Below are 24,282 nucleotides of genomic sequence, written 5' to 3'. Positions count from 1 at the left end.
GACACAGCCCATGTTTCTTAACTGTAAAGATTTGGGATCAAAATTAGAGAGTAAGAAATTTGTACTTGAGAGAGGGGAATCAGGTTGGAATGGCCAATCTTATTTGCTCACTTTCAAATGAAGACTTCTTTTCTCATGGGGTTTCCTCAACAGGAAGCTGAGAGGCTCATAACAGTCTCCCTAAGAGGAGGAAACATCTGCTTACTGTCACAAGTACAATGGTTCTTACCCCCACACCTCAGCCACTGAGCAGTTCAGACTTTACTATCAAGGAGAGCCTGTGTCACCAAGCAGAGGCAGCTGTTGGGGCAAATCCAAAGCCTTCATACACTATGTGTACGTGGGGTCTATGCTTGTTTGCACATGGATGCACACCCACAGGAACTCCCATGTTAGTGCAAGGGGGGATTGCAAAAAAAAAAAAAAAAAAAAATGCCTTCCTGGGTTAAAGGTCTTACACATGCACACTCACAAAATTTCAAATTTTTGGAAGCAATAAATGACCTACTCAATAGTAGAGAAGACAAAAGCATGGAATAAAAACTTACCAAATACCAAGAGGTAAGCAGAGTCCAGTATAGGAAGTTCAGAGTCCAGAGCTATGAGGAAAACATGAGGTCATGTATTCAACCTGATGTTTCTAGCCTCAAGGTTACCACCCAATTCAGCAGGGGCCCAAGACCTACATCTATGAGACAGATGACGCTCCAGACAAAAGAAGGAAGACAAGACCAAATGACCAAAATGGACAGGACAACTTCAAAAAAGTCGTGACTGCTGGAGTTTGTGGGAGGAGGTGGCAAGACTTCAGTCAACTCCTGCTGGGGAGGAGTCTGAGAAGCAAAGGGAAAGAGTCAGGTAGGCCAGGTCGGGAACACAGCATGTAAGAAAATGACACAGGCAGGAAGAGCAGGACATGGTCAAGGACATGAGAAACTGAGCCTGGCAGAAGCAGAAGGTTCACGCTGAGGAGTAGGGGAGATGAGCTTGAAAAGCTGGTTGGGAGGACTCAGAGGGGCCCTAAAAGGGCAAGCTGCAGAACCTGGCCCTACTTCATGTCAAGACAGAACTGGAAGTTATGCTCCAAACTACCCCCTCTGTGTTTAAATTAAATGTTTTTAAAAGATGAAGAAGAAAGAAAAGGCACAGCAGGACTCAAAAGCAAGATGGACATCTTTGTAACCGAGAAACAAACTGACACACAGTGGCAGGCCACCAACTACAGAGCTGGAAACTGGCAGCAGTGTTCCACTCCTGTGGATACATAGGCCTAAAGTCCCTGGCCTGACATCAAGGCTGGGACTGGGTCCTCCCAGCTGCAGAAGGAGGCAGAGAGAAGCCATGACCGTGGCCCCCAGGACGGGGCCTCTGCAGAACTGTTTCCCTGCCTGAGAAGCCAGCCTGGTTCCAGATCACAAAAGATAGAAACCTAGGTCACTAAGACCTGTTTCTAGACTAAAGACATATAGGATCAGTTAGAGCCAACGAGCAATGACAAATACTTAAGGTGATGGATTTGCTAATTACCCTGATCTGATCATTATGCAATTATACATATATCAAAACATCACACTGTACTCTATAAATATGTGTAATTATTATGTGTCAGTCAAAAATAAAGTAAAAATTGAAGAAAGTTAGATGGGGGGAAAATACAGAGAGAAACAAACTAACTCCCATTCAGGGTGAACCTGTCAACTAAAATGGCATAACGTCCAAGGAAGAGGAACACTGAGAACATTGACAAAGCCTCCAACCCGGAGGCAAATAGGCTAAGCTGCAAAAAATAAAGCAGTATCAAAATCACTTATCACTGATGCTCTTCAAGGTGAAAAATGAAAACTACTCATAAAACAAGAAATCATGAAATGACAATAGGCAGTATTACTGATATTACATAAGAAAGAAGGTATAAAATTATGATGAATAATAAAGGCAATTAATAACTACAAAGCATTTGAGATTATAAACCAATTTTTCCCATAACATATTTTTGATCAATCTTGCCACTTAAAGCAAGTTTGGGTTTGGAGAGTCTTTTCAAATAGAGAGACAAAAAGAGATGAAAGGCTTGATACAGAAAACTCACATGAACCATTTTTTAACACTGGAATCTTAAATTATAGTTAGTTATATCTGCACATACAATGTGCACATAAGGAGCTTATATGCAAATTTAAAGCTATCATCTGAACCATGATGACCTCAAAATAATTTTTTGCTTTAATTGTAAAGTAAAAATTTCAGGTCCCTTGAAAAGGGAACAAAAATGTGATTCAATACTGAGACTGAACTCATGTTCTTGACTCTATTAATATCCCTAGCTGAAAAATTGAACCAGAACCAAGGCAAGGTCACCAAAAAGATGAAAAACAGCAAATTAAATATACAACAAAAGGTTAGAAAGCTAGCACTAATCCTCACTGTTAAATGTAATATTGAATATTCAAACATCAAATATATTAATTCACAAAGATTTAATAAATTTTATTTTAAAATAAATTATTTTAGTAAACACTGTTTATTCACAAATATTTGATAAATAAACATGAATAAATATCATATTTAAAATCAGGATAGGATGACGGTTTTTAAAAACCAAAAATAGGCAGAGGGAAAAGGCATCAAGTTTCAATTAGAAAATGGTATTACATGCTACCAGAAAGCAGTAGCATTTTATTGGGGACAGATGTTTAAACAATCAATAAACAGTTCATCATTGTCACCACTGACATTATTCCAAAGGAACAGTGAAGCATGCTTTAATGCACACGCCAATCCCTTGGTAGATTTTCATCAAACTGTTTATTTTACAAAGCTTGAATTCAACATTTTCATCTTTTTCAAAGTTCTATTTCAAGCACTAAAAATTCCCTAATAGTATGTCTATATTCTGCCTGATGTTAAAACACAGAAAAAAATTACCCTATTCGCAGGTTACCAAGATTGCTGCTACACTGGTGGAATCTGAGATAGAGAACTCAACCAGAGTCCTCACAAAGAACAGCCCTAAAGAACTGAGTGTAAGAATGCCTACTACCCTGGCAAAGGGAACTATGTGGAAGCCAAATTCAACCACAGTACAAGAAGGAGCAGGAAAAGCAGGAAGTACATGATACTTAATTTCAATTTCCCTTTCAACTTTGAACTGAATAAATATTTTAAGTTTTTATTCAGAAACCATGAAATACAAAAGAACTTAAGGAAATGTCTACACAAAGGAGGTTTAAAATTTGGAGACAATCTGGTATATGGATAATACATAAATAATATTGATATTCATGTTCATGTATGTAATATCACTACTACATACTGATAACAACAATATTAAATATCCACCATGGAAAGCAACAGAGGATAAAAAAGAAAACGTTGGGTGGGTTAAATTTCAGGAAGAGCTTCACAGAGGAGACACAGGCAATGAAGGTCATGAAAGATGAGAAACTGGTGAAGAGGTCAGAGGCCTCCCAAGAAAGGTCTTCCTAAGGCCAGGAGAGGGTGAGACCAATGCAGGAAAAGGATGAGGGAAACAGTGTCTGGGGACAAGTAGGGAAATGCAAAATGCACATGCATAGACAGATGCGTTGCCTCAAACCTCTGCTGCAAGACTACTGCTCTAGTGTCAGGTCATCCCTGGCCACTGTGAACAGGTGACTCAAACATGGACATCAGCAATGCTTTAAAGCAAGGGTCAGCAAACTGTAGCCCAAGAGTCCAAATTTAGTTCACCATATATTTTTGTTAACGAAGTTTTATTGAACACAGCCACACATTCATTTATGGATTGAGTTAAACAATTGTGACACAAAGCCAAAAATATTTACTATATTGCACTTTGCAGAAAAGTTTAGCAACTTTATAATATGAATTAAAGGTAAGAAGAAACCGAGTTAGGAAAATTATCAAGAATGCAAACAACCAAAGGGGATGAAGAAGCAGCAGAAAGGGACTGTTCTAAGAAATAAGGACTGTCATCATGAACACAATCTCCAATCTTCACCATGAAAATATTCCAGGCAGTGTTTGAAGATTAAGATGTGAGATTGAATGAAGAAGTTTAATGTATAACTAGTACTTAACAATTGTTTAAAAATCACAAGAAAAGATCTGAACAGGTGATATCCAAAGCAGCTTCTACAGGAGCCTAATTAAAGGAAAGCTAATCATTACATATATTTACAAATTCTAAGTTTTCTTAGGGCAGTTAGGTTTTCGTTTATAAAATAAATATTTAAGTTCATAATAAAACTATGCTAGAGCTATTGGTCATACATGATTTTTAATGGTATCAATACTACAATGTGTGCTGAAACCCAGAATAATCATTGCCTAAGCAAAGTATTTATTCAATGACACCAGCTGAGGTAGAGGTTGAAGACAGTGAAGAGGATCCAAACTAGTCTCCCTGCCTTCAGGGAATTCCACCAAGAGCTGCCATCCACAGCCTAACAGAACTAGTTTCTTCCAATCAGGTCTATCAAGTCACTTCTGTCTAAGAGATTCTTCCGGCTCACACTGTACTTCCCAGTCTGGCTTCAGCTTAACTTTCCAGCCTCATCTTCAGGTAACCCCAGGCTTCAGATACACTGGAATACTCATTACTCTTGAAACAACAATAGCTAACAATTACATAGCACTATCAATGAGTGCTGTGCAAAATACTTCACACAATCTCAAACCTTGGAACCACATTATTCTATAGATATTAGTATTGCTGTTGTTATCACATTAGCTTTAACACTCCATAGGGGCACCAATGCCTTTCAAAGTACATGGTCATATGTTTGTATAAAGTTTACAAAAATAAATAAATAAATAGTTTGTATTCTTTATGCTACACAGGTCCTACAAATTTGCATAAGTGTCAAGGTGCACACAAAGGAAACCCTAGATCAGCCTCTGGTTATTAAAATTCCCATTCTGTAATAATCATGGAAGTTAAATAAATCAACAAATTCCTCTTGCAAAGGAAGTAGCAGAGGTATCATTTAAACCCAGGTCTACCTGTCTTCAGAAGCTAAGAACTTTAATCAAAGTGCTAAGGCTGTATCTCTGTTCATGCTATTCGCACTGCAAAGAATAGCCATTCCTCCTCTTCCTGCTTTCATCACCAGATCCCTAGCAGGCTGCTACTCCTCCTCCAAAGCCCAACTAAGACATGCCTCTGTCTTCCCACCTTTCCCCGATCTTTCTTGACAAAACTGAGACATCCTTAGATATCCCTCTATTTTTAACTGCTTATAATAGTTCATACATGGTATAATGTCATCAAAAGAATATATCTTTGGAGTCAAACTGACCTAGGATCAAATTATGGGTCTGGCTAAATATTTGCTATACAATTTTAGGCAAAACCTTTAACCTCTCTGGCACTGAACATTTTGATCTTTAAAACCGAAGTAATAATTCTTACCACAATCAGACATTTAAACATCCATCCATCCTTTTTATTCAATCCACAAATACTTACTGAATGCCTACTACACTCCAGGTGCAAGGCAGACAAAAACCATGGGAACCCACAGGCAACATTTCTGCCCTCACAGAGCTCAGAATCTAGTGGACAACAAGCCTCCAGAGTGAGAAGAGTATTGTGATTGGACCAAGGTGGGGTGCAGAACTTGAGGGTCAGATAAGGACAATGTAGATGAATAGCAATTCACTGAAAAGTGTCATAAAAATATAACATAGCAAATGTTCAAGACAGATACCACAAGTAATTTCAACTTAATAAAATACTTCCACCCCACCCACACCTGATCACATGGCCCTCATTTCTTACGCATTTGAAAATTCCTCTGTCAGGGATGAAACTGGGTTTTTTTGGTGGTTTTTTTTTTTCTTTTACAGTAAGTGGGTCAACAAAAATGAAATCTTTTTGCACTGTACTGGGCAATTGAGACCACAAGACTAGTGGAAGAGGCCAAATTAATAAAAATAAAACCCAACAGTTTCTTAATATACTGTCACAACCACAAGAATTCCTTAATATTTATTCCTGTTTTCTGTGTTAGAGCATTTAATGACAGAACAAGGAAATCATTTTTACATTTTTCTGGGGGCTGAACTGCTGCACAATGTGAGAGAGCAATTGCAGCTTTCAAAAGAGATGCTAATTGTAGCTTTTAAAATATTAGACTCCCTCTAAACACCCGTCACCCTCTCCCCTAAGAGTTTCTGGGTCTTTCTTCAAGTACTGGGAGGATTTGCCATGTAGACTTCATTTTCCTAACTAAGGATTTTAGAATATTTTTAGTGAGTGACTCATTCCTAGCTCCTCAAAGACCCTAAGTCTCCCACATTCAGCAGCACTGGAAAGAAGGCCAGCCATATTTAGACAACAAACCCACAACTATTAGAAAAGCTGCACTGGACCATAAACAAAAACAATTCACAACCTCCTCCTTTATTCCACCTTAAGTGGGAATTTCCGTGTTACCCTGGACTTCCCACCAGAAGTCAGCAGTTGCCCTGTGGAAAGGGTCTACCACAGAGACCTGCTGCTGCTTCTTACTTCCTGGGAGAGTGAGAGGGATGCTTGCAATTAGATTTACCAGTGCTTTTCTTTACAATAACATGATATATTTAGGAGGCAGGAGGGTGGGGGCAGCAACTGCCCCCACAATTATAACTATATAGTCAATTATTAGAAAATCACCCCATTCCAGCCAAAAGGGATGTGGAGGAGGAGGAAAGCTGAAAAGAAGTCACAAAATATGTAATAAGAATAAAATTAAGTTATATAAACATGGGAGGTCAATACTTTAAGAATGCCCCCACACTTTCATCAGCCGGGGGAAATGGAGATGGCAATGCTGGGGCTGGGGTTGTGGCTCAGTGGCAGAACGCTTGCCTCACATGTGTGAGGCACTAGGTTAGATTCTCAGCACTGCATATAAATAAATGAATAAAGTAAAAGTCCATCAACAACTAAAAATATATTTTTTAAAAAATGCCAATGCTTCTGGCTTTGGGCTATAAGTGTAGGGGACACAAAACCTTTAGCTCTGAAATCCACAAAGCATCTGTATAATTATAACTTTTTTTTTTTTAAATATAAAGATCTGATTCTGGTTTAAAAAAGAGGCTGACCCTTAATCAGTACATGAAACTACCGATGGACCTCAATTCTTACTATGAAGTATGTGATCTATAAACATTTTTATGAAAAATTAAATACAATATCCTTTTACACCTAATTCCCAGTTTCATAGATTTCTGTCTTAATGATAGATATCTACTTAATTATACAGTGGGATTAGAAGCAAATTAAGGAGTAGATGGGCTGGCATTACCCGGAGCTCTAGTCTATCAAGTAATTTAAAATATTGGTGAAAAACATCACTGGGAATAGAATCAGATGAGGAAAGTTCTATATGCGGGCACTTCTCTTAGAGAAAGGAGTGAGTGTGGAGAATGGGGGACAAATTTTTGAAAAGAGGCCTGAGGTAGAGATGGGAGTGGAAATGAGTCCAACACATCTCTCTCTCTCTCTCTCTCTCTCTCTCTCTCTCTCTCTCTCTCTCTCTCTCTCTCTCTCCACACACACACACACACCAGCAAATGGAAGTGGGTCCCAGTAAGGACTGGCCACAGGGCTACTGCTTTGCTGAATGGGTCACAAGCAGCAGAGCCACCAGCACTTTTCCTTCTCCTTTGTTTCTCCTGTAGAAAGCAGCCTCTCCCTGAATGATGGCTGAGGAACCTCGGTAGCTGTGCAGGGGTGTGAGGCTATGGGTTTGCTCTGGCCCGGAGTGCAGTCATGCCCACCAGGCTTCACATTTCCTTGAAATGTGGGATCTAGTACTCCTTCCATCTTAGTCCTAACAGGGATTACTGATCATTAAAAAAGGAACTTGGAAGCTTAAAAAATGATCTTGTTGGTAGAACATGTTTGCTGCCCATCTCTAGAAGAGAGATGGCTAATTCTAAACATCTTGTGACACTCTGCTGCTCTCCGCTCACCTGAGTCCCAGGCACCTACCTATGAGCCTTTCTTATAAAACACCTTCCATTTGCAACCAATTAATTCTGGGTCAGTTCCCTGCAGAAGGTGAAACAGTCAAGGGCCTGAGGCTTCGTTCTGAGAAGACACTGTGTGTTCAGGACTTTCCACATTTCAATATTCTAAGTCATAATTCCTAATACCACCACAACCAGAGCAAATGCTGTCAAAGGCATTGCTCAGCTCCAGCCTCTCTTATCATATATTCAGAGTGATTTGAAAACTGAACTGAAAAGCAAGTTAAGTCAATAGCGTCCATGATGAATGGAATAAAAGCTGTTTGCCCTTTAAAAGAAAGCACTTAAAAAGGAGGAAGGGAGAGAAAAATAAAAGAAGAAAACCCAGTTGAAACATGGCATTTACTTGAAGAGGAGCCAGCAGAAGTGGTGCATAGGGTTTCACAGCACAGAGGGCAGGCGATGATCAGAAGGCTTCATTGGCACTATTAAATTTCTTTGATGGCAACCTTGGCTGGGAAGGCAAGGCACAAAAGTTGCATTCAGGGTTCTGAGGACCAAGAGTTGATGTCTGTAAACTTACAGGGATAGAACGGCTCAAGAATCTCGCTGAAGAGGAAGAAAGCCCGGTGTAGGTGGGCCGGAGGATGGTGGCATGTTCCTCGGTCTTGGCGCTGTGGGGGCCCAGGTGGCTGTTGAGGTTGCCCCCACTGCTGCTGCTGCTGCTGTTGCTTCTGTTGTACTGGTTATTGTTGAGCTCAGGGTAATTTCTGGCAGGTGGCTGGGAGGTGCCATTCAAGAGGCTGGTGAACGGGCTGGCTGTGAAACCTGCCTTAGAGGATGAGGAGGTCTTTTTGTTCTCGGGATCATCTGTTGCAGCATTCAAGTTTCCTAGAGAACTGGCTAGCCGGGAGTTTATGGAAAAGCTGGATGGAAAACAAAGATGAGAGGGAAAAAATACTCAGGCAGCGATGTGTACTCACGCTGAGCTTGTGCTTCTAGGACACGTTCAAAACATTAGGGGAACATGATGGAGAGGATTCTGATGAGTACAAATGATGACAGAATGGCCTCTTTTATTCCCCCTCCTCAGGGACATGGAAATATGTGCCCTTCACTTACACATGTCAAGTTCCTTGGCTAAAAGTTATTAACTAAGACCCAAGAAGCTGGGCTAACACTTTGACTAGAGATCCTGGAATACAACTGGAGGTTCTATTTGTCCTGACACAGGAAATAAGTGAAAAGTAAATATAAGGGGAAAATTAAGAGCAGACTTAGTATATTATGTAACTCATGCATACTTAAGCCCTCAGCTACATCAAACACCCCTACCCTTTTAGTCCATTCTCACCTGCTTACATATATCAGGTGAGAAATGATAATACCACTTCTCATCTGTATGTGCAACTGAACTCCATTTTCTAGATCACACTAAGCAAGCTGGACATTCACTAGATGGATGGGACCCTCTAGGATATTCCCTCCATCACCTTGTACCCTGCAAGCAAGATAGAAACAGAAGCCCCGGGAGATCAGAGTCTTTGGGGGGTTCTTCCATTCTCCCTTGTCCCCTCCTCTACAGGGAAACCCATCACCTGCTGTAGACCTCCTTTTACCTCAAGTCAGTACCTCGGAAAGGGACAGAAAAAAATTACCTTCTCACACTGGTGCCTGAAGATGAACCTCTGCTTATCCTTTTGGCCGTTGCTGAAGGGGCCAAAGCCACTTTTGAAGACTTCAAAGTAGACACAGATCCTTGTGGGGAAGAACTTAATCTTTGTGGGAAACAAATGGACAGAGTCTCACACTAAAGCTGTTTTATGTTTATGTTAAATTGCACTAATGATCTAGGACAATAAATTAAAGAACCTTAATTATGCTCACCACCACCCCAGGAGGCAGCTGATAATACCACCCACCACCAAGAAAGGAGACAGAGCCCAAAGGAAAGGTTCTTCCTCCAAGTCACCCAGTTGGCAAAGTGCCAGCTGGGATTCAAATTCATGATCCTGCTGTCCCTGTCACTTCCCTACCTTCCCACTGCATTCATACAGCAGCAGATCCTTGGTCCTACTCAGACCCATTCCTCCCTTTCCAGCCCACAACTGCCGAGGTAAGCCCTCATTATCTCTTAGCCTCAATTGTTAGTGAGGGAGAATAGGTAAATTAAAAAAAAAAAAAATAGGTAAGAAGGAAGCTGGACTCAGTGGTGCATGCCTGTAATCCCAGCGGCTTGGGAGGCTGAGGCAGGAGGATTGAGAGTTCAAAGCCAGCCTCAGCAAAGGCGAGGCTCTAAATAACTCAGTGAGAACCCCATCTCCAAGTAAAATACACAATAGGGCTGGGGATGAGGCTCAGTGGTGGAGTGCCCAAGTTCAATCTCCAGTACCATAAAAAAAAAAAAAAAATAGGTAAGAAGAGAATGGAAGCAGGAAAGAGACTATATCTTTAACTCAAAGCCTTATGCTAAAGTTTCTCTCTCCCAGGCCTGTCACTCCTAAATTTCTGGGAAGTCTATAAATCTCCACTCACAATCTTAAAGCCACTAAAAATTCACTCTCTTATGAAAATTGCCCTTTCCACTGTTAATTAGCACACTAATGCATGCATTTTTAGAAGAGACCGAACAAAGGGGAGATATGAAACCTATGACACAGAGCACTTTTCCAATATTACCTATTGATCATATGATGAAACAGATGTCAACCTGAGGATCCTAGAATTCTGAGAACAGCCAGACCACTATAAACTGACTTGTGATCACCAAACTGATATCATCCCACATTCTTTCCCATTCCCTCCCCTCACCAAGTTTCCTTTCAAAGATAAGCCCAAGAACCCCAAAAGCATTTCTCACTCTTGAGATAGCCCATATACTCCCTAGAATAGGTACTCCTTGCTTTCCTAAATAGGTCTCAGAGCCTCAATATCTGATGCATGCTGAAAATAATTTCCATCATGCACATTGAGGACCCTGTCAACCTGAGTCTAGGTCCCCCTCTCTGGGATCTCCTTGTGCTTCTGGTGACACTAGGACTATCTTCCAATGTTGTTCCTTAACAATTCAAGTTGTGGATGGCCTCCAGTGAAATCTAAGTATCTAATCATGTCACTCCACTGTTTAAACCATTCATCTTTCCCCAGTGCCCATAAACCCTAAACTCTTTGGCTTGACTTAACAAAACCTCAAAAATATGACTCTTTCCTCTTTGAACAGGCCCTGCCAGCCACACTTTCCCACTGGACAGGTTCTTACAGAGAGCAAACCTTGCCTGAATCCCCAAGCAGGGCAAGCATCCTGTAAATTACAGCAAACCATAATTCTCAGATGACATTTCATTGCTTGGTCTGAGTCTATTTCCTTCACTTGAGGTAAGCTCCCTGAGGCAAACACTTGTCCCCCATTTCAACTCCCACTGGGTAGCACACTCCCAGACTCAGCAGCTTAACAAACATCTGCCAAGTGGAAACAGAGAGAGTTGGCTCAAATCTGGAGAGCCACGACTGGGTCATGGTTTTACTATACAAATCATTTTGTCCTATACAAATCATGTGATGTAGCAGGACTTTGTTTTCCTATCTACTAGTGAAAAGCTTATTTACTTGTAGACTCTTTGCTTTGTCATCCATCCTAACAGCAGCTTACACCATGTTTTGCCTCAAAACATAGTAACATAGTATGAGCCTTATCAAAATGGTTCCCCAGAAGGTATTTCATCAACAATCTTGGCTAAACCCTTCTGCTGCTCTGTCCAAGCCCTGTGCTGGCCCCTGGCCAGAGGATACTCTTCCAGAGAAAAACTTTCATGTTTCCTCCTTCAATGGAAGATAGGGAGAAAAATAAAACTATAAAGTAAAGGAGATAAGGGAGAAAGAAGACCAACAGAAATGGGAGGAAAAAATCAAGGCAAAATCTATCTTGAAAAAATAGCTTGAAAGGACAGTGGTAGAGCACCTGTATTTACGAGAGACCCCACAATGTGCTGGGAGCACAAAATATACTGTGACCACTATGATGGCCACAAGCCCTGGGGTACATCGGGAAGGGAAAATTCCTTTTCACAGCAAACATTAAAAATAAAGTGTACTGTCATCAATGTTCATAACAGCACAATTCATACTAGCTAAGCTATGGAGCCAATCTAAGTGCCCTTGAACAGAAGAATAAATAAAGAAAATGTGATACACACACACACACACACACACTGGACTATTACTCAATAAGAAAAAAGAATAAAATTATGGTTTTTGCCTTTAAATGAATGGAACTGGAGACTGTCATGGCAAATGAAATAAGCCAATCTCCCCCAAATCCCCCATTTTCCAAAGGCACCCATAGAAAGGCCTTCCAGCCTGCAGGCTCTTCTTAAGATGTGGTCATGCCCTCACCACAGGGAGTCTGCCTCCAGACCTGGGTACTGGGTACTGACCACCTGGGCCCATGCTGATGGCAGAGAATGTTTTCTTGGATATGTGGAGGCTAACCCACAATAAGTGTGGGGGCAAGGGTGGAAGTTCAGTGGATTAGACAAAGAGAACAAAGGGAAGGAGGGGTATAGGAATGCACCACCAGTGAAACTCCACATCATATACAACCACAAAGAATGGGGTCCTAATTGGAATAATTATACTCCACACATTTATAATATGTCAAAATACACTCCACTGTGATTGTATATCTAAAAAAGAACAAATAATAATAAAAAAAATACAGATAGGACAGAAAGGGAAAAATTTAAAAAAACAAAAAACTGTGCAGTTTACTTTCATCAGTTTGAGTGTTAGAAAATAAATCTAAAAGATAGCGTGTATTTACAAGCTACCAGAAATTCTGTTAACAGTACCTGAAAGGCTGGGACACTACTGCTCTTGGGAGCCCTTTTGCATCATCAGACCTGCAGAAATCAAAGACACATGCTCCAGCATTACTATGTTCATACATGTGGGCAAAGACCAAAAGGCACATCATATGGATGGAACTGGATCAGTAAAAAATATTAAACTGTCTGAAGGGAAAAAACCTTGAGTGAATATTAGTATTCATCTACTTTATAAAATAAATCCCAGAACCAGCAGGAAGTACATTTTCCCTTAAGATGTCCTAAAAATCAAACATAAAGCTTTTTGAAATTTATTTTTATCAATATAAAGCTATTTCTTACAGTGCCAAGCAAAGATGGTGAATAAAAAAGGCCAACAATGTACGCTGATCTTGAAGAACCTTCCACTGACTTAGAAAGAAAACACAGAGTGAAAAGAGCAGGGGTTTGAACAGTCCTGGGTTGGAATGTTAGCTCCTTTCCTAACTCCATCCCCTGGGAAGCAACTTGACCTAACATGGATCCATCCAAACATGGATGGTGGAGCAGACCTTTGTGTTAACTCTGTTAAGCCTCTTATTTGAACTAAGACCTAACCTGGCCCCTTGTCTATAATAGATGCTCAGTAAATGGAACTCCTCCTCCACCTGCTACTGGTCATTGGTGGTTCCTAAAAACAAGGCTTGCTACCCCATTTTCTCACCATCCTATAGAAAATCCTATAGAAAAATCATAACCTCAACATGAACCTTTATTTCTTAGATCAGAAGACCAGTACTCAAAGATTCAATATAAATTAAGCATTATAACAATGAAACTAAATCCCATCAATCCATTTGATATTTATCATAGTGACAAAAAAAAAAATCCTTCCTGCTATGCCTGTCTTTCACTTGTAAATTAAAGAAGACATTTACCACAACATTCATTTCATTTATGGACTGGGACCTTGTCACCCTACATATTTCTGCAAAGAATCTTGACCATATTTTCAGATTTTGCACCAACATTGAGTCTGAAACCTTTTATTTTAATTGTAAATTTTTTATCTACCCTGAATTATAAGCAAGTTTCAGATGCTGCAGTCAGAAGTCAAGTTCCATCATTGATTTTGATGATTAATTTCAGCCTTCAAAATCAACATGTTTTTAATTTTATAGGCACACATAAGAATCACTTTTTAAATTCTTACCAACAGAAAGTAAAGCCAAGGGATTAGTAGCCAAAGCTTGCATAAATTCGTTTCTGCACACCTGGCTTCAATAATAAAGCCTTGACACACCAGTAAGGATTTGCCATAAGATAGAAAACACACATGGGAGAAAGGTAGAATTCCAAATGGAATTTGGGTCAGAGTACGAGAGACAACTAACTACTTAGCAGCTTCAGGTAGAATTCCAGAGACTGAGATGTAGCAATTGCTTTCAATAAGCTTTGAAAATTTAGCTACTACCAAACAGTGATAAAATACATAGTAAATAGACAACATATAGTTGTAATAAATCAAAACACATGACCCAAACTTGGTATTTGTGGGATGATATTCAAAAAAGAAGATTAAATGTTTTAACCACGAATGGAAGCACACCAGGAATTTTAAAGTTTAAAGCATATCTACCTAAATGCACAGGTCGGTGAGGAGCGTGGCTGTCTCTGACTTTTTAAGGCACGTAGTTTGTCTCCCTGGGTTATATTATTTTTCATTTCCACATCTTCATCCTCTTCTAAATTATTCTGGAAAAAATTATGTTCCATAGAAAGGTCATTATCAACAATTTTACTTTATGCAGATTTCTTAACAGAGTATAGATTATCTGTATTTACAAATACTTCCTATATAAATTATTATATAGATTGAATATACTCTCAATTCATCATTATGCAAGTATACACTAAAGAATGGTTAACTATTTGCCATTTAAATAACTGGTAAAATTCCAAATGAAAGAATTTTGGTTATGGATGTGGTAGAATTGAAAAGGAGCTATTTGTTTTAATGGACCAAAGAATCCCTCATACAAACACAATCATACTTTGGAAAATAGCCTAATACCGTCTGACTCAAGAGATACAGAACAAATATATTTTCAGATACTACCAGAAGCCATCAATGCAAATTCCATAGCTTGTTTACAAAAATGCAAGATAAAATAACTGAAGATATCTGCACAGTAACTCATTAACATCATTTAACACTAGTAAAAGCACCCCAGCCCTTTCCGGGAGTTTAAGGACCAGTGTCACTAAAGCTGGGAAAGCACGTTTCCTTCTGAGTAAGTTTTGTAGTTTGAAAAACAGAAGTACCATGTTAGTATTTTCACATGCCAGTTCAAGGGGAGTAGAGGTGATAAGGAGATAAAAGAAGTAAATCCTATCTACCACAGCAGGAGGCAACAGGAAAAGATCTAAGATTTATTTAGAAAAACAGCAATAAACAAGGTAGTTAGAAATACGACAGTGAAAATACTAGTATAATTTGCTCAGCAGTCTGCAGATATGGAAAGGTGAGATAGGGAACTGTATTTTAATTGTTAGAATCCAATACTTTTGATATTTTTAAAGCTGTGGTCATATCTCACTTGAAAAAATAAAAGCTGAGGCTGGGGCTGGGGCTCAGTGGTAACGCACTTGCCTGGCATATGTGAGGAACTGGGTTGGATTCTCAGCACCACATATAAATACATAAAATAAAGGTCTGTCAACAACCAGAAAAATATTTTTTTAAAAAAAGAAAAAGGAAAAAGAAAAGCTAATTTTAAAGAATATATAGTTTTAAATTAGCTATATATTTAAAATTATAATTACACATTTTTATTCTCTCATTCTTTTTTGTAAATAATACCACATTTCAAAAACAGAAAACAACAAAAATGCTAAGCACACTGGCATCTACCTAACTACCTAGATTGAACATATTTTTTACTTTCTTCTCTTAATTTTACTTAAGTACCATCACTTTCCAAAAGAAAGAAAACTATAATACATATATGGTTCCAGCTCTCAACCTCCAGAGAGGAAAATAATGTTTCTTCTTTAAGAAGAATTATCAGGGCTGGGGTCGTGGCTCAGTGGTAGAGCACTTGCCTAGCTTGGGTGAGGCACTGGATTCAATTCTCAGCACTATGTATAAATAAATAAAAAAATAAAGGCCCATCAACAACTAAAAAATATTTTTTTAAAAAAAGAATTATCATATTATATTTGTTTGGCACAAGAAATAAAGCACAATAAGCATGAAAAAACATTGAAACCACCTTTATATTCACCATCAAAATCCAAACACATTAACATTTTGGCACACAATTTTTCCTGTACTACACACATCCCCATGATATACTTCTTCCTTATCAAAAGAGGTTATGTTTTAAACACTACTTTGTAACTTGTTTTTTCCTATTAAAAATACATTTTGTGGAAGTGTATCAGGACAAATAAAAAAAGATCTCTACATTATCATCTTATAGTCCCATACAATTCCATTGTCTAGAAATGCCAAACTGTTTTTTTTTTAATTTTTTATTGTTGGCTGTTCAAAACATTACATAGTTCTTGATATATCATATTTCACACTTTGATTCAAGTGGGTTATGAGCTCCCATTTTTACCCCATATACAGATTGCAGAATCACATCAGTTACACATCCATTGATTTACATATTGCCATACTAGTGTCTGTTGTGTTCTGCTGCCTTTCCTATCCTCTACTATCCCCCCTCCCCTCCCCTCCCCTCCCCTCTTCTCTCTCTGCCCCCTCTACTGACATTCATTTGTCCCCCTTGTATTATTTTTCCCTTTCCCCTCAGTTCCTCTTGTATGTACTTTTGTATAACTCTGAGGGTCTCCTTCCATTTCCATGCAATTTCCCTTCTCTCTCCCTTTCCCTCCCACCTCTCATCCCTGTTTAATGTTAATCTTCTTCTCATGCTCTTCGACCCTACTCTGTTCTTAGTTACTCTCCTTATATCAAAGAAGACATTTGGCATTTGTTTTTTAGGGATTGGCTAGCTTCACTTAGCATAATCTGCTCTAATGCCATCCATTTCCCTGTAAATTCTATGATTTTGTCATAGAAATGCCAAATTGTATTATTTAACAAAAACCCTGGAATACGCTGTTCTCTGTCTTTCTGCACTATAAATAGACTCCACAAATATTCCCCTATACACACATGGTTATTTAGCACTGTCTTATTATTGCCATAAGACAAATTCATAGAAGTGGAATCACCAAGTTCATTTTAAAGTTGTCTTCTACATGTTATCAAATTGCCCTCCACCACAGCCATACTATTTAAACTTCATCTAGCGAAGTTTAAGAGCCTTATTATTCCCTTAAACCCTTGCCAATACTGCATAGATTTCTTTAATGTTTGAAAGGTGTAATCAGCATCTCATCATTTAAATTTATGCTTCTTTCATTTTTAGGGAAACAGAACATCTCTTATGTTTAACAGCTATGAGGGTTTCCATATTGCTTTATTTGGGTGCATGGTGTCTTCACGTTGATACACACACACACACACACACAACATTCTCATTTTTATATCTTTCAATTTCCTCCTAATTGCTACTGTAGAGAGAATGAGTGGGAGAAAGCAAAGACTGGGCGTGGAGAGAACAGATAAATAGCTACTGCAGGGTGTGGTGAGAGGTGATGGGTTGGACTAGGTTATAGGAAACTGCTTATAAGTCTGTACTTGAGGAAGAGGGAAAAAGAGGGGGAAATGATCAAGATTTGTAATATAGATCTGAAAAAACATACTAAAATTCAAATTATGTTCGTTTGTCTAAAGTGATCTTCCCTCAATTTATTTCTGTGGCTACTGGATGTAGTTTAGGGTATTTTTAGGACTAAAAGATATAGAACATACAAACTACAAAATTGTCAGTAATTGATTATTTGCCTTCAAACTCTTTAACCAAAGTACTACACAATGTTATTCAAAACACATTTACATTAATTTACAGAGTAAAGAAACTAAAAACCTGAGGGAAAAAGATTTTGGACCTGTGGAACACTGAATAAAATACACAAAACATGCATATACTCAAGTCCTATGTTTATAAGGGAATTGATCCTAAATATATACCACGTCAAAAGAGCCAGTGTGTTTGGGATTGGGTGGGAGTACTCATGAGAAAATATATTTCTATATATTATGATTCTGAGAGAAATTTATTAAAAAGCAGCTAAGGTTTTGTTCAAAATTACTTTATTAATGTACTAAAACCACAGTGAAAACCTCATGGAGCGACCTCGCAGTAAGGTGACTGAGTACACAGACGGGGCCAGCGTTCCTGGGTTCCAATGAGAGCTCCACCATATGCGTTGTGATCTTGGACAGGTGCCTCACCTTTCTTTACCTCAGTTCTGTATTCTATAATGGGCCTCATGCTGATGGTTATGACATATGGCTACTGTAAGGATTAAAGAGTTAATCCAATGTAAAGTGCTTAGAAGAGTTCCTGTCATGTACTGGGTGCTATTTAGGTGGCTGTTGTCATACTAAGTTCCTTGTTTAACTCAAATATTTACATTTTAAATTTTTAAATAAAGTGTTTTAAATTCCATCTTCTTCAGGTTACTTTTTTCTGGTTTTTGTTTTATGTTTTCCATAATGGTGGGGATTAAACCCAGGGTCTGTCACATGCTAGGCAAGTGCTCTACCAACCAGCAACACCCAGGCCTTTTGTTTTTTTAAATCCCAACCCATAATGAACACTTACAACCCCCTAAATGTCAAAATGAACACTTATTGCTGGGACTTTTGTATTTGAGCATATATTGTCTGTATATAGGTTGGATTATTGCCAATTCCACATCTGTGTCCTTGTTCTTTCTTTTCTCTGAAACAGTAAGCCTTCTTCATTCACTCGAGTAACATCTATTAAGGCCCTGTGGACCAGGAATAGAACCATGATGAGATAAAACCTACCATTATAAAATGTACCACCTGGCAGGGGAGCACAGATAAAGGCCTTGGAAGAGAAGCACAGAGCAAGCCAGGAGCATGGAGCAGGACCCTAAGTTAGATCAGCAGGCAGTATGTATTTCAGAGCGCTTAGCCCAGAAATAGACCAGGTTCAATAAAGGTAAAGCCTCTATTTTTCAAGATTCCTCATAATTCTCAGTGGACTAAGAAATTTATTAAAGCCCCAGCCTTGTCCATTATTATAATCTGCATCACTCTGGTTAGTATTTTTTCCCACCCACTAACCACTAAAAAACTATATGTAAATTGTCTAGATTAGGACATTACAGAGCGTCCTAATAACAAGTCACAAGAAAATTCTTGTAGGCATAGAAAACAAAAATAATTTAGAATCTCTCCTTTCAATCTTTTATTAATTATTTAAATGGTAATCTCTAAAGAATTAACTACATAAATCCAGAACTTGCATAGGCTTCTACCCTGAATCTGCAACTTGAAATGCATCAAAATCCTTACAGTGTTCTTGACTTTTTCCCCCTACTTTCAATTAACAAGAACAAAGATACTACTCTCTATTAAGTCCATTTTTGAGTAAACTAATTCCCCTATTAATGTTCCATGGCTGACATTAGGTAAGAAGGGGGGAAAAAAGAGTTCACTGTGTAAAATACTAAGCATACCATCATCCTCTGGCACTTCTGAATTCTTTCATTTCTGCACCCTATAACTGCAGAAACAACAGCACTCATGAATGGTTAAAGCTAAAATAATTAGCTGGTGGGATACAATAACACCCACCACAATTCATAATTTGTGCCTCACCCCAAGATTCACATGTTGAAATCCTAACCCCTCAGGTGATGCAGGAAGAGGTGGGTCCTTTGAGAGGTGATTAGAGCCTTCATAAATGGGATTACTACCCTTATAAAATAGGCCCCAAGGAGCCTCTGTGTGAAAACACAGGAGAATGCACCAGCTATGGACCAGAAAGCAGGCCCCTACCACACACAGAATCTCCCAGCTACTTAAACTTGGACTCCACAGCCTCCAGAATCATAAGAAATGAATTCCTATTATTTATTAGCCACCGAGTTTATGGTATTTTCTTATAGCCGCCTATATAATGGGGCACAGCAGGAGTCATAGAAACAGCCAGCAACTAAAAATAAGCCTACATTTAAAACTAGCATATTTTAAATTTCAATCATATGGCATTCCTTGCTATTCTAGTGATAAGCGTTAATTATTCTTAAGTTCAACAAAATGGGATCTAAAAAATGAGAATCAAGTGTCCAAAGTACCGGACATTAATTTAATATAGCATCCTACAAAAAGCATTGTTATTGAAAGTTAAATGTGTTCCTCAGATAAAAGGGATAAATGTCTTTTGTCTTTTCAAAGGTCATAACTCAAAGCCTTATTTACTTGAATTCAACCTGGGAAGGAAATGCTGACCAGAGCAAGAAAAGTGTTCTTGCTTAGCAATACTGTCACATTAAAATGCTCCTTCACATCCTTTCTGTTTGTTTTTAATAGGCCAGACTGCAACCCAGAGACAAGAAAAAATCAACAAAGGCTCTGAACATCAACATGACCTTGGCTAACATTTGCATTCCACCAGGACAGATGACTCAAACAAGTAAACTTAGCCATTCCTTCAGTGGCTGTCTTGCTGAACATACACAGAGCTTAAAAAATCAGTTCCTTTAGGAGTCTCCATCCTTTGTCCTTCAAAAAAACTCACTCGCACCATCTCCAAGCACTCTGGTTCTCTTTCTTGCTAAAAGAAATGTTCGGAAGATGCCAAATGTTGACCTAAGAGAGCTATCATTCACTCCTTCCATTTTGGGTGGCTCAAAGGTGTTAAGGCAGAGTTGCAGAGTTTTATCAAGGCCCTGGTCTGGGGCTAATGGATTGCCCTCCGATAGAATGCTTTAAATATTTTTAAACATTTTTTTTTTTGCTTCTTTAGGGATATAAAAATATAAACCAAGTACTTAACTTCACTTCAGGCATAATGATGGAAGGAGCTAAACTAGGAACTAGAAGTCCAATCTCAAAGCAGTCCCACTCTTAAATAATTCTGGGACCTTGGGCAAGTCACAAATTTTCTGGGACCCTGGTTTATTATGCATACAAGAACTAGAAAATTGATTGTAAGGTTGCTTCTAGTTCAAAAAATGCTCGTGATCCTAATTCTTACTAAGTCACTTCCTACCATATCAAAGTTAGCAGGGAATAATGGGAAAAATACCAGATTAGGATCAGACACGCATGGGTTTTAACACTGAGGTTAGAACATCTCTGATATACAATTTCCTTACTATAGGAGAAATAATATTACCTAACTCACCTAGTGGTTATGAAGATTAAACAAGATGACACACACCATCTATTAAAGAGGTTTGCTTTGAGTAGAGCCTCAGAAAATGTATTCCCTAATTGTGTTTTCAACTCTGCACTTACTTTACAAATCAACATGAATTGAAGACTTTCAAAGTACCACTTCTGACATGGACTACTTATTCAATTGTAACATTAAAATTTCTATTTCCAAATAGTTTGCTGTTCTACCTCCTTCCTATGAATATTCTGCATATCTGAATAGCCTCCTTTCTAATTGGACTCCTTCAATTATAGCTTTTTTTTTTTTTCTTTTCAAAGGCAATTGGTTTCTTTGCTCTGCTCCTTGCTTGCATGTGGATAACTCCACACCTAAACATTTGGTCCTCTTCTCAGCATCTCAGAGAAAAGATACTGCTATGTCATACCTGTTCAATTGGAAAACAAATACAAATTAATCTAATTGAGATAGAATCTTCCTGGGGGAAACTCACCTCTCCAAATCTTTCCATGTTTTGTATTTTTGATAAGCTTCCACTAATAGACATATCATCCAAGCTAGAAAGAATTTTATTAATACTTCCTTCACTGGATGGTCTATTTTTCAATTTGGATCGGAAAATGTCTCCTTGTACCCACAATGATGCTTGTTTTCTGTAAGAGAGCAATCAAAAACAATCTTTAAAATAAACTACTACCATCTCTTCCTAAAAATTAAAAAGAGAAAATATTAGCAGGACAACATTTACAAATCAGACTATGAAAATCAGATTGTGAAATAAGATATTCATATTATGAAATTTTGAATAAAGAAAAATAAAATATCTTTCAAAAGTCAAAATAAATTTAAATTCTATATTAAACACAAATAACCACTTTCCAACATTTGTCCATATAACTATGCATGGGTTGACTATTGAGGCCCTCATTATAAAGACTTGAGAAGTTTCTCGCCTTTCAAATATGAACTTGAAGTTTGTAAGATATCTTTCAAGTAGTAGTTTTATTTGTCTGTTATAAAAACAACCAGAATGAATTGGATTGACAACAGATGCAAGAACTCAAGTTACATGGAGATTATACCCCCAAAAGCACTAAGCACTTCCTTTTGTGGACCCTCAACACATAACTTTTAAAACCCCACTCTTAAAATCTAAAAGCAAGTCCTAAAAATCCCAATCAGTTTTTCCTTTGGGAAAAGAAAATGTGTCTGAGGTTCATTCATAAGCTTTCTTTTATTCAGAAGGCACAAATGCAACTGTTTTCAAGGTTATCAGAAGAGAACTTAAAATACATGAGCAAAATAATCATCAAGGGCTTCTATTTTTATTGGTGAGGTCACCTTCATACATTTCTTTTAAGATAAGTTATTCCATAGAATAGTTTTATTTCTATCCTATATCACATTCTACAGGGAGGAATTAATCATGAGGAACATTAGCAGTCAATGAATAACAGCATTATCAGGGTGATGCTACCAATAAGAACAGATTTTTTTTTTAAGCAACAGGCAAAGAGAGTAATCCTTTCTCTCACAGTTTCTACATATCACATAATTCAGGTTTATTAACAAAAGAAGTAAAGCAGTGTTACACTGGGCCCTTGCAAAAGAATCCATCTCCCCTTATAAATAAAGTTTATTCTCAAGTCAGAAAATTGTTGTTTTTAGTCAAACACCATTGAATGTCAGGAAGAATAGGTTAACCTGTAGATCACAGCTACAGTGCACATGTGTAATCCCCCAACACACATTTAGATATTATCTTACAAAAATAAACACTGTGTATAACATTAAAAAATTCACTGAAGTATTATTTGCAACAGAAAAATTGTTGGGAACACCCTGGTGGAAAACCAGCTCATTAGATTGCATTAGCCCCATTTTATGCAGTATTTCCTGGATGCATAAAGCCTGTGATGGACCCACATGAGGTAACAGGAAAGAATGGCCATGAAATGAAGTATTAATGAGTGAAAAGTACAAGTGGCAGTGTGTGGAAAGTGAGGTCCCTTTTGTGTTAAAGGAAATAAAAAGGTTGTAATGTTAACAAAAAGTTCAGTTACCTAAAAAAAAATCTCACAAAATATTCACCAGTTACCCTGAGAAGGGTGATAAGGGAAACTTTCACTTTCTACTACATCATGTCGACACTACTTGACTTCTTTTTAACAATATGCCTCAATCACTTTGGGGAGGGGGGGGAAATGATCTAAAAAACCAAATAAAAATAATGATGAAAGCAGAACAAAGCTAGATAAGTAAGGAAAGGAATCTTTGAGGTTGTTATAAGAGATGACAGACAACACGTCACTGTATATTCTTAACAACACGACTTACAAAGGTCCTTTAGAAGTTAGCAAAATAACTGCAAAAAGGTTAACAGCATGGGGTAGGACTGGATGAGTGGAGGACTTTCTTTTTAGTAGAATATCCTACCCTACTTTCAAATATGAGGTAATTTTTCCTTTTGCCCCCCTATTTTAAAATATACACACACACACACACACACACACATATTCCAAGTAAAACAAAGGGGGAAGAAATACCTTTACATCTGATTTCTGAGATAGCAAATATACTGGGTATAGATATAAAATATGTTGTCCACATATAGGACTAACCTACCATTTCTTATATTGTTCTCAAATTGAAAACTAGTTTGAATTGTCTTAGCAAAGTTTAGTACACTTCTGAATAGATCAGATGTATTTTAAAAGTCTGCTGAGTTTTTTAAAAATAGGAATAAAATTAAAATTCCAAAAATCTATATACATCAATTTACTAGAGAATGAGGCAAGATCTGCCTTCTATCATGGTGGAACTTGATTTTTGGAAGCAAACCTCTGAGATGTCTTTTCTGAGCTTAGGATATGTACATTGATGAGATTAACATACCACTGCACCACAGTTAATTTATCCTATATATCAACTGTAAAAATATGGATTCAAAACAAAGTCAACATTTCTTTCCTTAGTTCAAATCTTAATAAAATCAGGGAATAACCTCTCACATTTCACATCTTCAAAAAAAAAATCTTGCTTTCTTTTTCTTCTACCTCCTAATTCACTACTGCATGCCAACCGCTAGCATAACCTCTGATCTAATCCTTGAACCTTATGACCTCCACACAGTAGTGCACAAACAGTAGAGTCCTTGACAGAGAAAGAATGGTTCAAAAGATGACTGTTAAATTCATTAAAGTGTTTAGGGTATCTGGTTA

At 38.0% G+C, this 24,282-nt stretch overlaps 1 protein-coding gene across 3 annotated transcripts in view; it reads right to left on the bottom strand.

Annotated features, from left to right (window-relative positions):
* Cdc14a (cell division cycle 14A) overlaps positions 1–24,282 on the bottom strand; it is a 164,483-nt gene that overhangs the window by 11,192 nt on the left and 129,009 nt on the right. For 2 of the 3 annotated variants that reach the window (XR_011708888.1, XR_011708889.1), the window contains 5 exons: positions 21,555–21,714; positions 14,404–14,519; positions 12,810–12,860; positions 9,621–9,740; positions 8,369–8,888 (listed from right to left, as the gene is read on the bottom strand). Coding sequence is in view for 1 of the 3 variants with exons in the window: in XM_027943151.2 (XP_027798952.2) it covers positions 8,546–8,888; positions 9,621–9,740; positions 12,810–12,860; positions 14,404–14,519; positions 21,555–21,714 (790 nt within the window). In the remaining 2 variants the exon portion in view is untranslated. The remainder of the gene's footprint in view (positions 1–8,368; positions 8,889–9,620; positions 9,741–12,809; positions 12,861–14,403; positions 14,520–21,554; positions 21,715–24,282) is intronic. The other variant, XM_027943151.2, reaches the window with a different exon arrangement.

The sequence above is a fragment of the Marmota flaviventris genome, chromosome 10, assembly GCF_047511675.1.
Source record: "Marmota flaviventris isolate mMarFla1 chromosome 10, mMarFla1.hap1, whole genome shotgun sequence".
Lineage (NCBI taxonomy): Eukaryota > Metazoa > Chordata > Mammalia > Rodentia > Sciuridae > Marmota > Marmota flaviventris.
This window is presented reverse-complemented; position numbering and strand designations above follow the sequence as displayed.